Source organism: Rosa rugosa, chromosome 4 (assembly GCF_958449725.1).
Source record: "Rosa rugosa chromosome 4, drRosRugo1.1, whole genome shotgun sequence".
Taxonomy (NCBI): Eukaryota; Viridiplantae; Streptophyta; class Magnoliopsida; order Rosales; family Rosaceae; genus Rosa; species Rosa rugosa.
The window spans coordinates 33,300,993-33,316,320 of record NC_084823.1 but is presented as its reverse complement, the minus strand read 5'-3'; the positions used below and the strand labels follow the sequence as shown (position 1 = coordinate 33,316,320).

The window sequence follows — 15,328 nt, the reverse complement described above, 5'->3', positions numbered from 1 at the left end:
AGGAACTAGCTAGCTATACTGATGTACTGCTGTACTAGTTTCACAATCTAATCATGAACGGAATCACCCAAATCATAGAAGTGGTCATAGAAAACGGAATGGCCAGTGAGCTTGCAGAGACACAAACCTGCTGACCCATTGCAGAGACACAAATCTTTCTTGACCCCCATATAGACTTATGCTGCATATTACAAGAGCAACTAGTCTTCATTCTCAATGAGGAACAAGATATTGCAGAAAAAAGAACAAAAACCTTTGCTGCAAATCTGGTAGGTGGTCTACTCGTCTGCATTTAACTCATGTGCAGCTTAGTGAGGCATTTAACTCATCTGCAGAAAAGATACAAGCTACAAATAAAAGATCTACCTTAATTTATAGAAAAACATGACCAGCAGACCTCATAAAACTGTCATAGCCAAACTCTGTGAGCGGAAGGCATCAATGAAAGAGACATACCCTTGTCTTTGGAGATAAACGTTCCATAAGAGCTGATGCAGCATTTCCCGCATTATTCTCCTCTACAAAACTAATGGTTGAATTGATTATTAATAGGACAATAATCCCAACAAAGTCTTGCCAGTTAGGACCTTCACCCTGGAATATCATTTCATTCCAGAATAAGTTACACTTCATATTTAATTTGACCTGAATTGGAAGTGCATAGCTAGTTTAAGACTACTTACTCCCCCATTAGCAAGGACAAGTGCCATAACTACTGCAGCTTCCATAACCCATGAAGAGCTCGGATATTGTATATTCGTGGAGTTAATTTGAGTGAGCAATGAAGAGCCAAATAACCTTGTATTTCCAGCGCAACACTACGACAAACCAATCATCTTGTCAGTATTTAAAAAAAAAAAAAAACAATGGAAGTAAAAAAACGTCGAGTTCTGCGACCAAACCTGAAGAAAGACAAACTTCCATCTTGAGTACATGTCAGCAACACAGGGCCCCGAGCCAACAGAGAAAAACTTCGGGACTCCACAGTTGTGACTGGAGATTTCTGCCTGCTGCTACTTCGATCCCGATGAGAGCGGGATAATGCTCCTGTGTGAGAATTCATACTGACAGAATATATAAACCCTTGCAACAAATTATCCAATAGACTACATCAGTAAAAGTTATGCAAGTTCATAAAAAAATATATATATAAAAAAAAATTGCCAATGAATATAGGCCATAACACACCGTCCCATCTCCACAGAAAATGATATGTCCAGTGTGAGCATGGTCCATAGCGGTAACTTGACTGTCAAATGATGTTTTATGAATGGTCCTCCCAGTACTGAAATTGAAAACATGGTATATCAATGCAGAAATACCACCAATCAAATCTAATCTATTAAATTACATATATCCAGGAAAGACCAACACTATAGGTAAATGAAAAATGGAGTTTTCATATGCTTCGGATAAAGAAAAATGAAAAATAGAAAATCAAGACAGCCATATCATTTTTTTGTTAGGGCTTTTGAATGCAATGCCAACTATGATTGTATTGCATTGCATACCAATACATGAGATTGTATTCAGTCAATCAACATCAATAAACTCTGTAGTTTAAAGCATTACAAATCTAGTTCCATATTAGTTTGAGATCCCGGATAATAAGTTAATAACAATACATATAATACCACCACAACATCATAATGTTAAGAATTTTGATCAGTTAAGGTCAGATGACTAACAGAATATATATCTATTTTGTACTTGAAAAAATATCTATGCAGTTCTCATAAGTTCATAACTATATTACTTGTAGTTTCCAAAAACAATCTCCAGGTACTCTTGATCGTGCCAATTCCATTCATGTTTTACGTTATCCTTTCAAACAGTCGAGCAAAAGTGAAAACATTTAATCATCTAACTGTGATTAAACAATTACAGTTCTTTCAGAAAAAAAAAGGGGAAAAAAAAAACATTGAAAAATATTTAGTAACCAGATGGCTTACTGATTTTAGATTTGCTTGATTATTACAAGTATGTTCTTTGAAACAAAATAAAAAAGTTTGGATGTGGTAGCACTCTGTAGTGGGCCTGAAGGGGTTGTTAGCTTCATAATAAGAAGCTAACTGCTTCCCTCCAGAGCATTACTCAGGAAATAAGATAACATAACTATATCCATCTCATCCACTTTACCTCATAGTAAAAGTTCCTTTGTTTGAAGCACAAGTAGAAAAGGTGTTTCAGGCTTTCAGCACACACATACAGAAACTCCAATATTAACAAATTTTCTAGTCCATTAAAAAAAACAAAAAGGGTCATAAAGCAGCTATACCTAAGTCCATAAAAAATATTAAACATTAAAGTATGAGCTGCAATATCTAAGAAAATATGAGGCCATGCAAAATCAGGAAGACTCAGTAGATATTCGTGACATCATGTTTTAAACCAAAAATCTCATGTTCTCCTTTCTGAAGAAACAACAAGCATAGGTATGCAACCCTTACCGTAATTTCTTTGTCTGCATTGCCAACTGAAAGGAAGTTGTTATTTACCTGCATTAGAAAGATAAAGCAAAAAATAGACGTTAAAATTGCAGTATGGCACATCATGATTAAAATATACATAAAAAATGGTAACAAACTCCATTATAATCATCCAATGAAAGTCAATGGGAAAAGGCATTATTAGCTAATTGTAAATACTAAAAACAGCACTTGATTGAAAACATGGTGGATTCAAGTCTAATGGGGGGGGGGGGGGGGGGAATCATTAATAACTTAGGCTAAATAAAAAAATTGCATAAATGAAATGAAACACAAAAAACTTAAGCATGTATATATAATAAGTTATTAATCATAGAAAAGGATTGAAGCCGTTCGGAAGGGCTAGATATTCTTAATGTCCGTGTACACTTACAGGGTGAAAACGAATACACAGTTGTGGAGAAACTCCATATATTACTCTTATGCATAGGCCTTTTGAAATCTCCCATACTCTCACAGTTTTATCCAACGATGAGGATGCAATGTACTGATTGTTTGACGAGAAATCAAAGTTTGAAAATAAACAAGACATGGTGTTTAGAACAAAGACCTATGCAAGGAAAAATGGAAAGAATAAGACTTCAATTAATGCATCCTCTAACATAATTACACTTCTAAATTTATACTAGAATAAGGAATCATTTCTCATCATTATAGGTTGCAATGACACTCAGAATCCCAATTGATAAACTCAGGGATTATCTAGAATCTACCGGGAAAATAGCGTTGGTCCCATAACCAAGTGGAGATGATGATGCAGGAAACAAAATCTTACCAAAGAAATATGCATCCACTACAGAATAATGGACTTAATGTTTAATCATTTGAAGCACTGTGAACACTTGTAATGTTTTCAGTTGACCTATTAATTTACTGCCACAAGTTGATGAATTTAGCCAAAAATGAGAAAAAAAGAAAAAAAAATCGTAGCCATTCTAGAGTGTTCAGTTGTAGCAAACTGCTAAGGCCTAATTTCTTATCCATATCTCATTGAATATCACAACTAAATTTTTGCCCATACCAATATACTTATCAGTGGAGGCAAGAAACTTAGAAACAGATATATCAATGCAAAAGCAAGAGAAAAAATAATGGTAACAATACCAGTCAATCCAACCTGTAACATCTTTGGAGTGACCATTCAGATGCTTGAGAATTGAAGGAGGATCAGAGACAGTGCATATTGTCAAGGTTCCATCTGATGCTCCATACGCAAGCATATCTGAGCTCATGTGCCCAAACTTCAAAACAGTAACTGTGGACAGCAACTAATGAGGTTCTTCATTTGGAAAAATAAAATACATCTTCACTTATCTTCCTAATACAAAAGATTACCCGAGGCTCTGCACTGATCAAAGATGCAATGCATTCCTACAAAAGAGTATGTAGGTTGTTCACCCCGTTGACGCAGGCGATCATTATCACTAGTACTCGAGCCAAAACTTCTACGAGATGAAGGTTGACTGCCATTATGCACATCCTGCAACAAGCAAAATAGTTAACAAAGTAAAGTTCAAACTTGCATTACTAGTTCTCTCATTTCATCTTGGAAATCAAAAACATCGAATCTCCACATTCAAGCGATTTACGAAGATTAAAGAAACTTGAAAACCAAAACCGAGGCTGCATTGCACATACCCTGCCAGGAGTCCAGCTCTCGACATCACACAAAAGTGAGAGTGGACTCGGAGTTTGAATCCATCACCCACTGATGCATCAAGCAGCCTGATGTCAGCATACGAATTTAACAATTCAAAGCACTGACTAATCGAAAACGTGGATCAACCAGCAAAAGCTTGAGTTATGAACTTTGATTGGAGGACTACCTGTTTCCCGGAGTGGTCTAGAGGCTCAGAGTCCGCAGACTATCCTTCTCCCAATTCGTCGGCCTCCGAATGTAATTCTGGAACGCCACGTAGCCCTTACCATTGCATCTCCAATCCTTTCAAAAGCGAACAACAACAACTCTAAGACTCAATTCGCAGCGAAAATGAATGAAAACGTTGGGGATTGAGATGGAGAAGTTTACTAGGCGGCGAAGAATGGAGGACCATAATCATGCAACTCACTACATTCTCACATAAATCCAACAATTCCGAGGCATGAATTCCACCAAGATAAAAAATTAATGAGCACCCAATTGATCAATTTCACTTTGGAACAGAAATTCCTAACCGAGATAGATTCTTACGCAATTGAGATTAAATCATGGTCTTACAAAATCATAATCACCAAGAGTTTCCAGGAACTATGTTTATGTTCTAAACAAAGAAAGGTCCAAACTTTACTTACATTGTCCATAATTGAGAGGTCTCAGAACTTCCCCTATAATCTAACAAACACTTTGAAGCGACTTCAAGTAATCTTCAATTTTCCCAAAATCCTTCTTAGCTCCTCCCAAGTTTTCTCACACTGCAAAACCCGAAACATGCAATTCAGACCTAAACAAATTCCTCATAGCATCTAAAATTTCCCAATTCACATAGAAACCCACTGCCCAGAAACAACATCAACCAAAATTAATAGGTAGGGCACAAAATCGGCTGAATTGAAAATCAGAATCGAAACCTAGACTAAAAATTGAACAAATTGGGAACATTTTGTAGTTGGATAGAAGAGGGTTTGGAGTGCGAATCTGACCTGTGCGGACTTGGAGCTCCTTATGCTGGAGTAACCTCTTCAGGTAATCGTTGATGGCAGTGCGATGTCGTACGGCGTCCTCCATCTGGGTCGAGGTCATCGCGGTGGTGCTGGGCTCTGAGAGGTTTTTAGGAGAAGAAGAAATCTGAGAGGGAGAGACTAAGAAGAAGAATCGAGAGAGCAAGAAGACGAAGGAGAGAGTAAAAATCGAGATTTGAGAGAGGCTGGGAGTGAGAAGTAGAGAGGCTGGTTTTTGAGGTTTTCAGTTTCGCAAGTTGATCGAGTGAGAAGGACAGAAAATGAATTATTTGCGAGGGATTTATGTCAAAAAGCACGAGTCAAAATAAGCTATAAAATTTTGAAACAAGCTCCACACTCAAACGACATTTAAATGTTGTCTGAGTGTCACAACATTTTTTAGTCAACTAGAGCATGGCTATTTGAGAGGGAAAAATACTTGATCAAATTTTGGATATCCCTCCAAATTTGAGATAGGAAATCATCATCTTCTACAACGACCAAAATGTGTTGTCTGAATGCTGACCATTTTTTCAAATTGAACGAGTATGGTTTTAGTCCATATTCAGACAACATAAAAAAAATTGTGTTGTTTGAAAAACTCAGACGACATAAAACAAAACTTATGTCATCTGAAGGCCTTTTTGGCATAGTGTTATATATGTATAGCAATCCAGGATTTTATCCATTAGCTAGATTACAATGTAAGTTGAGTTGGTGATGCATTAGGTTTCTTAATGAGGTGACTTGGTTTCTAAGAAACGTCTTTATGGGAGGACTCTTAGGATCATTAGCCAATATAAATAAGGTGTGTTTGTCCCTGCTCTCTCTGTAACAAAGCCTAAAGTCCTGTCCCATAGAAAGGTGCTTGAATCCAGAGCTAAGGAGAAGATCAATTCGTGTTTACTGTGAAGGTTTGTTGCTGGTGCAATGACTCTCAACAATGAAGAAGGTAGGCCTCAAAGCCATGTTGTTTGGTTCATGTTGTGTTGATTAATATTCAGTGTGTTTATGTACTTGTGAATTGATCTTGGATTGTTTGCTCATTCAGTTTAACAATGCTGGCTTCGCTGGTTATTTTGCGGGCAACCTCTCTCAGATGGGAATACTTGTTCCTCCGAAGGACAAAGTCCTTATTTACGGAGAGGGCAACACTAAAGGTAACGTTTCATGTTGTGCATATTATATTTATCAAAAAACAAGTAAACAAAAAAAAATCTTACTGTCCTTATTATATGAAGAAAATAAAATTCTTGTTGTCCTTATACTTGAGTGTTTTTTTTAATATTTTTTATTTATTTTTATTGACTTTGTCAAGGGGAACCCAAAGGCTTTATAGGCCCAAGATAAACCCATTCGGCGCATGTGAAATGCTCCAACTATACTCGAGTGTTATCCATCCCTTTAGTAATTATATTTATTTAACTCATTTGGTTTTTTATTTAGGTTCTTTAAAAGTTGTTCACAAATGGAAATAATTATATTTTCATTTGCTTTCAAACTTCTTTTTAAGATTCCGTAAACCATCCTTTAGAGTTTTTAAGATAGTGTTTTTAACAAAATTAAAGTCCAATTTAACATCTGAGATATTTTGATGAAAATTCGATTTTATACAAGGGTACGCTACCAAATATTCGTCTGAAGTTTTTGTTGTTGTGCACGTACATAGTATCTTTCATGAACGAAGATGACATCAGAAGCTATACAATCAAGACAATAGATGATCTGCGAACTTTGAACAAAACATTGTATCTTCTTCCGCCCGAAAACCTACTCACTCAAAGACAATTGGTGGACATTTGGGAAAATCTTGTTGGAAAGAAACTAGAGAAAATTTCTCTTTCTAAAGAAGACCTCCTTGCCTCTATGAAAGGTAAGAGTGCTAAAGTGATTGCAAGGTAGCTAGAAAGTTGTTTGAGTGAATATCGTGTTATGAACAATTTGAAACTCTCAGACTTATGCAACTCGTTTTCCATTACTGTAGAGAGGTCAAAAGAGTAAATAAGGAGGTCTGCATAGAGCCACCATTTCTTAAAGCGAAATGAAATCAAGGCAGGATCCAAAGTCTAAACTTTTAACATGGGTAGATGGAGCTCAGTCATTGGATCGTGTAACAACTCTATCAAAAGAAGAAAAATAATTATATAAAAACTAGAGACGTTAGCAAAAAAAATAAATAATAATAAAATCATTAGAAGAGTGCAACATATTAGAAGGAAAATTTTCTTTTTCCTCAAAAAAAGAAAAAGATTGTTTTTCAGTGGCAACATGGTGGGAAAACTAATAGTAATAGTAAATTATGGCTCCGCGTGAGCAAAATCTTTCCGGTATGTCGCTATCTTTGTAAAGCGAATAGAGTAGTCAATGATGCACTCTTCGCTAATTGGTGTTTATTAGAATACATATTTTCTGTAGAGACTCTCGTTATTTTTTCGGGTTGTTCTCTTTATGTTTATTGTGATATGAGGTTTAGGTATCATGTCCCCCCCATGTATTCTGAGGTTTCATTAATGGTCAAGGCCGGGCTTGAGGGCAGCCGTACCGGCCCTATTTCAAAAAAAAAAAAAAAAGAATTTAAAAAAAAAATGTGTTGTTCAATGTACCTAGTAAAAATCTTAATACACATATATAGCAATTAATAATTTGTACCTTAATTTCCAATTTTACCCTCTTTTTAAGGAAAAAAAAAAAAACAGCATTCAGGCATTCAGCACGCCCAGCCTTGGCATGCTTTCTCCGACTTCTTTCGCCAATGCACATTTAGCCTTGTACTTATTATAAAGGTAAATTTAGAAAACTTAGTAATATTATTTCTTGTTTATCATATACATTAAAGGATATCATCAAGAGTCTTCTCAAAAAAAAAAATAAAGGATATCATCAAGAGTGAGAGAAATGGAAGACTAAGTGATCCTGGTCACCATAAATAGGGGGGGCCCTGTGCACACTTGAGAGTTTGCAAAGAGTGCTGCACATGATTGGCCACACGAGCCCGAGTTTATGTCTTAGTGTGTTTACATGATGATTATGTCCTTCTGCTAATTGTGATTCTAGATATAGATTGCAGAGACATATATTTCATTCTTATGCATAAATTTTCAAGTATTCATCCATGCGGGTGTATTTCACTTCTGGATAAAGCTTTGAAGCTTCTTCTCCTTCCTCCCCTATTTCGAAGTTTGTCAAAGAGCCTTCATAGAAAATGTGATAGAAATGCCCCACCCCGACCTGGCCTGCATAGTCCATACCTAAAAAACACATACACATGCATATATATTACTCAAAGGATTAGAGGGAGTACAATGTATACATGTCTAGGTGCAGGTAGTATGCATCTTCACAGGCATGACTATTTCACTGAGTCTCTCTCTGAGACAGTGTCTAAATTGCTACGCCTTTCATGCGAGTTTAGAACTTACCCAACAAGGAATAATGCATGTCCAAACTTACTAAAATGATTGCTTGATACAGTAACGAAAAACAAGTTGCATAAGTCTGAGAGTTTCAAATTATTCATAACACGATATTCACTCAAACAACTTTCTAGCTACCTTGCAATCACTTTAGTACTCTTACCTTTCATAGAGGCAAGGAGGTCTTCTTTAGAAAGAGAAATTTTCTCTAGTTTCTTTCCAACAAGATTTTCCCAAATGTCCACCAATTGTCTTTGAGTGAGTAGGTTTTCGGGCGGAAGAAGATACAATGTTTTGTTCAAAGTTCGCGGATCATCTAGTGTCTTGATTGTATAGCTTCCGATGTCATCTTCGTCCATGAAAGATACTGTGTACATGCACAACAACAAAAACTTCAGACGGATATTTGGTAGCGTACCCTTGTATAAATCGAATTTTCATTAAAATATCTCGGTTGTTAAATTGGACTTTAATTTTGTTTTTTTTTTTTTTGAGTAAAAAGAGGTCAGCCCTTTATTGAAATTGAAAGATTACAACGATACGATGCAAAGATGCATCAATAATGAAAATAAGCAACACGAAAGGAAAAGATGCAAAAAGCATCTGAAATACAAAGAAATATGAAAATCGCAATAGTAGCAACGTCGAAACACCAGCTAATTTTACACTACAGATTGCAGCCGTGTAGTGAATTGAGTAGTCAGTGGTTTGACTACCCATCGAACTCCAATGCACAAATTGACAGAAGCCAACTTGGCGCTGGAATGAAGGCACTCTTCCACCTAAAGATCGAAGCCGGCCAAGGTTGTCAGAACATGGCCATGTTGGCAGCCGATCTTTTACGAACAAATACCATAGAAGTGGGTCCTGGATCCAATACCAGTAAAGCACAAGAACCCCATTCCATTGAGAAAAACAAACAGCCCACAGAAGATAATGGGTGACAGTCCAAGCCCCACATCCACCCGAATCCCAGATCCGAATTCGAATCCATTTGCCACCCGGATCCCAAATTTGGATCCAAAACTGTGGAGGCCCAAACACAGCAGCTCTTCTCCACCCATTACAGGTCCGACCCAAGCCCAAGACGCCTTGAGCCCAGAGCCCACTGGATTGTCTCCCAGCACCACCCGTCGTCGGAGCAGGCACAATCCGGTTCCACCAACGAGACTCCACCTGCCTCCACCACCAGATGTAGCGCAGGTCCAGCCCACTGTGCCGCCACGCTTCCATACCAACGGCACCCGGATCAAACCACAGCACCGCCGTCGCTCGTCGGAAGAAAAAGACGACGCTCCACTCAACAAGCATCCGCCGAAAACCACCAGACCAAACCGCCCTTACGACACGGATCTGATCTAGACACCTACCGTCGAGGAACGCCTTCAACCTCCGACGTTTGGGTCGTAACCTCCCCACATCGAAAGGAAAGATCAGACGCTTCTCCCGGCAAAGCGTAGCAGCTCTCCCACCAGTGGTCGATTGTGAAGGTAACGCCAACGACGCAACCCACGAATGCGCTAGCCATGATTGCTCCGAGAACCTCAGAGGATGGTAAGAGACGGTCACAGCCATACTCAATGGAGATGCCACCAAAGATGATGCCAAAATACCCCGCCGTTTAGGCTGAAGGGAGGGGCAGAGACGCCAGGCCCATTGGCGGCGCTCTCGTAGCCCTAGCAGAGCTCTACTAGGTTTCATTCTCATCGATGTCTTGAAACTTCAAATGACTTTAATTTTGTTAAAAACACTATCTTAAAAACTCTAAAGGATGGTTTACGGAGTCTTAAAAGTAATTTGAAAGAAAATGAAAAGGGTGCGGCTATTGCCACCCTACCATTTTCTTAGTTCACCCTACAATCATTTAAATTATTAAAATACTATATTACGCAAGTACAAAATGACTAATAAATACACTAATTTTTTAAAATTAAAATATGTAAGGAAAAATAAATACATAATCAATTAATTAAATACACATACTACTTAATTTCTCATTGGATAACATTAATCTTCATTTTCTCCACTCAAATGTGAATTTATTACTATTTTTAGTCTTTTTGTTGCCTTCTCATCGTTAATTCATTATTCAATTCATAAAACCATTAGCGTGAACTTCATCAAAATTTTTGCAGTACCATTTGTGAACACCGAAAGTGAAAAATTTAAAATACAAAAAAAAAAAAAAAATCAATCTCTTCTTCATTGCATATTGTTATTAACTTACTAATACTTTGATATGAATTGAAATAGACGAACATTGAAATTGAAAGAAAAAAAAATTGGAAGTAAATCTGATAATGATTTTATTAGGAAACTTTAATGAGAAATTTAAGTTTAAAAAAATCTTTTTTAATTGAATATATCTTATAAGGATATTTCTGGAAAGTAGGGTTGTTAATGCTTGGATCCATGGGGATCTAATTAACGATAAGTAAAGAGAGAGAGAGAGAGAGATTGACACGAGATGTATAGTGGTTCACCTCCCGCCTTAGCGGGAGACTACGTCCACTTAAATGTTTAACTAGTGTGTTCGGGCCTTGCGGCCCAAAGGGATTACAAAAGATGTAATGGGATGTTGGATGTTGAATTGGTGTTTAAGTGGGAGGAGGCATTCCTTTTGTAGGTGAAGGAAGCCATCTCCTTTACATGGTTTTCGATGTGGGACAAGCAAACAACTATTCTAGTATAGAAATGCCTAGTTGCGGAAGCAACTTGGCAAGGCCGGAAAGGTGGCTTCCCGGTGGCGGATATGCGACTTCCGGATACCGTAGCGTAGCTTGAACATAGGGCTACAAGATGCAAGTAGTGGTTGGGCCTCACCATGGCTTGTGGGTGTCCCAAAGAGGGTGTTAATTATGCTTGGTGATGTAGCAAATAGCCTTGCTAGTGCAGGTATGAACAAGTCCCCGAAGTCCCCGAGTAAGAGTAGCTTCTTGGTTGGGGAGTTCAAATGATGAAGTCATCAAGCATAAGTAACATCCGAGAGGCGCACGACGGGACTTAAGTCCCCGAGCTTCGCAAGCAAGAAGGGACTCGCCGTCCTGCATCACAAAAGACAAAAAAGGTCGTATATGTAGTTACATCGGCGGTGCACTAATGTATGAAGTGCATGAGATAATGGGGCGTCGCCCGGCCGCACGGCGGTAGGTCGTAGACTATAGACTCGTTTAGCCCGGAGGCTAGACCATATGTAGGAAAACGTGAAAAAGTGTGGTGCCCGGAGGCTAGACCATATGTATGAAGCATTGTGAGCCGAGAGCGTAACTAAAGCATGTTGGATAAGCGGAGCGAGTTAGGTGTTCGAGCGAGTTGGGTGTAGGCGCTGTATGAGCGTGCGGGGCGTAGCCCAAGCGAGTCGCGGCCATGCTTTGATACCCAAGCGAGTCGTAACCGTTTCGCAAGCGTTTATCAGAGCATGTTTAATTGAGCTATAAGTGTCACAAGGTTCACAATGAATGTCACATGAAAGTGAATTTAAGCATGCATGTGCGTAGCATGTACTTGTAGGAAAGTTGCTAACTAATAACATGTTGCAGGCATGCTTAAGGGTTAGAGACATGTATAGTCATGGCATCAGCGGTAGCTCAAATGGCAAGAGCGCAAGAGATAAGAGGAAGGCACTTATCTGGCGGATGCGGTGTTTCGATGTCGAAGTTGGGCGGAGGCCTGCAGTGGGCGGAGGCCTGGGTAGGCAGAGCTGTGCCTTGCCGTTGAAGTTGGCCGGCGGTGTCTCAGAGCTCAGCGAGGCTACAGTTGGCGGTGCTGAGGTGACGGCCGGTGCTGGTGTTAGCAGTAGCGTTCCAGAAGAGGCTGGTGGCGGTTGTGATCCCTCTGGCGGAGGACTCGCCGGCGGAAGGATTGGCTGGCGGAAGCTTTGTCTGGCGGAGTGGAGGTTTGGCCAGCGTTGAAGCTCAGCGGAGCAGAGCACCTGCGGAGAGGATGATCGAAAATGGAATGGTGGTGGCCATGGTGAACAGATGATCTCCATGGGTGCCCAGACCAGGTGGGGGATGCTCAGCGGAGATGGAGTTCGGCGGTGAACAATCCAGCGGAGGAGAAGTTCGGCGGTGAACAGTCCAGCGTTGGCTCCTGGAGGGGCAGCGGAGGCTCGTGTCGGCCTTTTGCTGGCGGGGGTTGGCCAGCGGAGCGGAGCCACTGGCCGGGCGGGCTATGCGCGGGGCTCTGGCTAGCGGAGGGCCCATGGTGGATAACGCCTGGCGGTTTGAGAGTAAGTGAAGCTGGGTTGTCGCTGATGGTCGGTATCTGGCGTTGTTTTGCTGCTAGCGGTGTTGGCTTGGCCGGGAGCTAACCGGAAGTTGATTGCTTGACGAGCGCTGGTGGTTGCTCCTAGCAACACGGTGGCTGGCGAAGCGGAGCTTTGGTCAGCGGTACCTTGGCCAGCGGTGCCCCCCAGCGGTGAAGCTAGCGGTCTGGCGGAGGATACCAGTAGAGTAGCCATCGGAGGAGAGGGCAGCGGAGAAACCATCGGAGGAGGACAGCGGAGAAGCCAGCGATGATGGCCACTGGTTGGCCAGCGGAAGACTCGCCGGCGGAGGATGCTGGTTAGCAGAGCTCTTAGTCAGCGGCGGTCTTCGCCGGCGGTTAAGCGGAGCTGCTGCGATGCTTGTTGGAGAATGGTGCTCCTGGCGGAGCGTTGTCTTAGCGGTTGCCGGAGCGTTGCCGGTCGAGGCTTGCCTAGCGGAGCGGAGCGTGGTGCTCGGCGGTTGAAGCGACAGCTAGCTGTGGTGCCTCGTAGAGCAGAGCTAGCTAGCGGAGGAAGCAACAGTTGGGTCCGGCGGAACTGCAAAGTAGAGCTGAGGCTCCGAGCTCGAGTTCAACGGAGATGCTCGGCGGAAGAGCTCGGCGGTGACCTGGAGGTTGGCGGAGGACTCTGAAGAGGAGCTGCGGAGCGACGGTGATGTTGATCAGACCTGTGCAGCGGAGCAGGTCGTTATCTTCATACCCTGTTGGGCGTTGACTCTTGAGTTGGGCGTTGACCCGCCATGGTCGGCGTTGACTTGGCCGCTAAGGATATGTTGAGATGTCTTAACTCAATGGTAAGTGTGACGAAGCCTTTGTGTGACGGCTTCCCACAGACGGCGCCAATGTTAATGCTTGGATCCGTGGGGATCTAATTAACGATAAGTAAAGAGAGAGAGAGAGAGAGATTGACACGAGATGTATAGTGGTTCACCTCCCGCCTTAGCGGGAGACTACGTCCACTTGAATATTTAACTAGTGTGTTCGGGCCTTGCGGCCCAAAGGGATTACAAAAGATGTAATGGGATGTTGGATGTTGAATTGGTGTTTAAGTGGGAGGAGGCATTCTTTTTGTAGGTGAAGGAAGCCATCTCCTTTACATGGTTTTCGATGTAGGACAAGCAAACAACTATTCTAGTATAGAAATGCCTAGTTGCGGAGGCAACTTGGCAAAGCCGGAAAGGTGGCTTCCCGGTGGCGGATATGCGACTTCCGGATACCGTAGCGTAGCTTGAACATAGGGCTACAAGATGCAAGTAGCGGTTGAGCCTCACCATGGCTTGTGGGTGTCCCAAAGAGGGTGTTAATTATGCTTGGTGATGTAGCAAATAGCCTTGCTAGTGCAGGTATGAACAAGGGTGAATAAAGAAAACTGTAGGGTGACAATAGCCACACCCAAATGAAAATATATTTATTTCCTTTTGTGAACAACCTTTAAAGAACCTAAATAATTAAAAAACCAAATGAGTTAAATAAATATAATTACTAAAGGGAAGGATTTTTTTTGGGTGCAACAAGAATTTTTTGTTTCTTTATACAAGGACAATAAGATTTTTTTTGTTTACTTGTTTTTTGATAAATATAATATGCATAACATGAAACGTTACCTGTAGTGTTGCCATCTCCATAAATAAGGACTTTGTCCTTCGGAGGAACAAGTGTTCCCATCTGAGAGAGGTTGCCCGCAAAATAACCGGCGAAGCTAGCACCACACACATAAGTGAAGGGGATGTTAGCGTCTTCTATTGCCTTTCTCACCACCATTTTCTCATCAAATGATACTCTTCCTGGTTCAAGTGCATGTCCCATACGCGCCGGGTCCAAACCGAATTCTGATGGCAAGAAGCGCTACACATAGAGAGGAAAAAAAGTAAATACGGCTCATGATCGATTAAATGTTAGGGTTTAGACCTGCTTGTAAAAATTCAAGAACCTATTCCTTAGAACTTTGACCTAAAGCTATTCTACGCCCTGAGTTAGTTCATAGCCTTGTTGAAGTAAGAAAATCCGGGATTGCTATACATATGTAATTGTTATGTACATTAATAAGAGAAAATAAATCGGAGTCAAATACCTTAACATTTCCAGCTTGTTTAATGGCTTCAACAAGCTTGAGCTGCAACAAAAGGTTGTGACTCCGGAAATGCACCCCCGACATGGTGCAAATGACAACGTCAACTTGTTTCACGGCATCGACAAGGCTTTGGATATCAGAAAACGAACCCTCCACGAGATGAGCCCCTTGCTTCTTAAACGACAAGAGCATTTGTAGTTTCTCAATATCGAGGCCAATCTCCGTTGCCGGCCTTTGAAGGACATAAGTCGGGTAGCCTTGTGCTAGGCTTGCACTAACAATCCTTCTCCCAATATATCCAGTACCACCTACCACAAGAACCTTCAGGTTGCTCTTTGCATTTGCCATGTCTTTGCCTAGCTCTCTGGTTATGTCTTCCGTTATTACAAAGACACAATACCTATATATATCATATAGAGAGACAGTGTACG

At 40.8% G+C, this 15,328-nt stretch overlaps 1 protein-coding gene, 1 long non-coding RNA gene and 1 pseudogene across 2 annotated transcripts; all 3 read right to left on the bottom strand.

Annotated features, from left to right (window-relative positions):
- Window positions 1-705: 705 nt before the first annotated feature.
- On the bottom strand, window positions 706-4,425 carry LOC133741909 (uncharacterized; annotated as a pseudogene).
- A 92-nt stretch (window positions 4,426-4,517) lies between these two features.
- Window positions 4,518-5,419, bottom strand: LOC133741910 (uncharacterized). Its single transcript, XR_009862227.1, has 3 exons — window positions 5,130-5,419; window positions 4,782-4,901; window positions 4,518-4,557 (listed from the first exon to the last, which is right to left on the bottom strand). It is a non-coding gene; the product is annotated as an uncharacterized LOC133741910 (long non-coding RNA).
- Window positions 5,420-8,034: 2,615 nt separating this feature from the next.
- Window positions 8,035-15,284, bottom strand: LOC133741908 (isoflavone reductase homolog). The gene is made up of 4 exons (XM_062169621.1): window positions 14,898-15,284; window positions 14,431-14,671; window positions 8,724-8,927; window positions 8,035-8,395 (listed from the first exon to the last, which is right to left on the bottom strand). Exons 1-4 carry the CDS (start codon window positions 15,243-15,245, stop codon window positions 8,232-8,234), a joined length of 957 nt encoding a protein of 318 aa, XP_062025605.1. The 5' UTR covers window positions 15,246-15,284; the 3' UTR covers window positions 8,035-8,231.
- Between the last annotated feature and the right edge of the window lie 44 nt (window positions 15,285-15,328).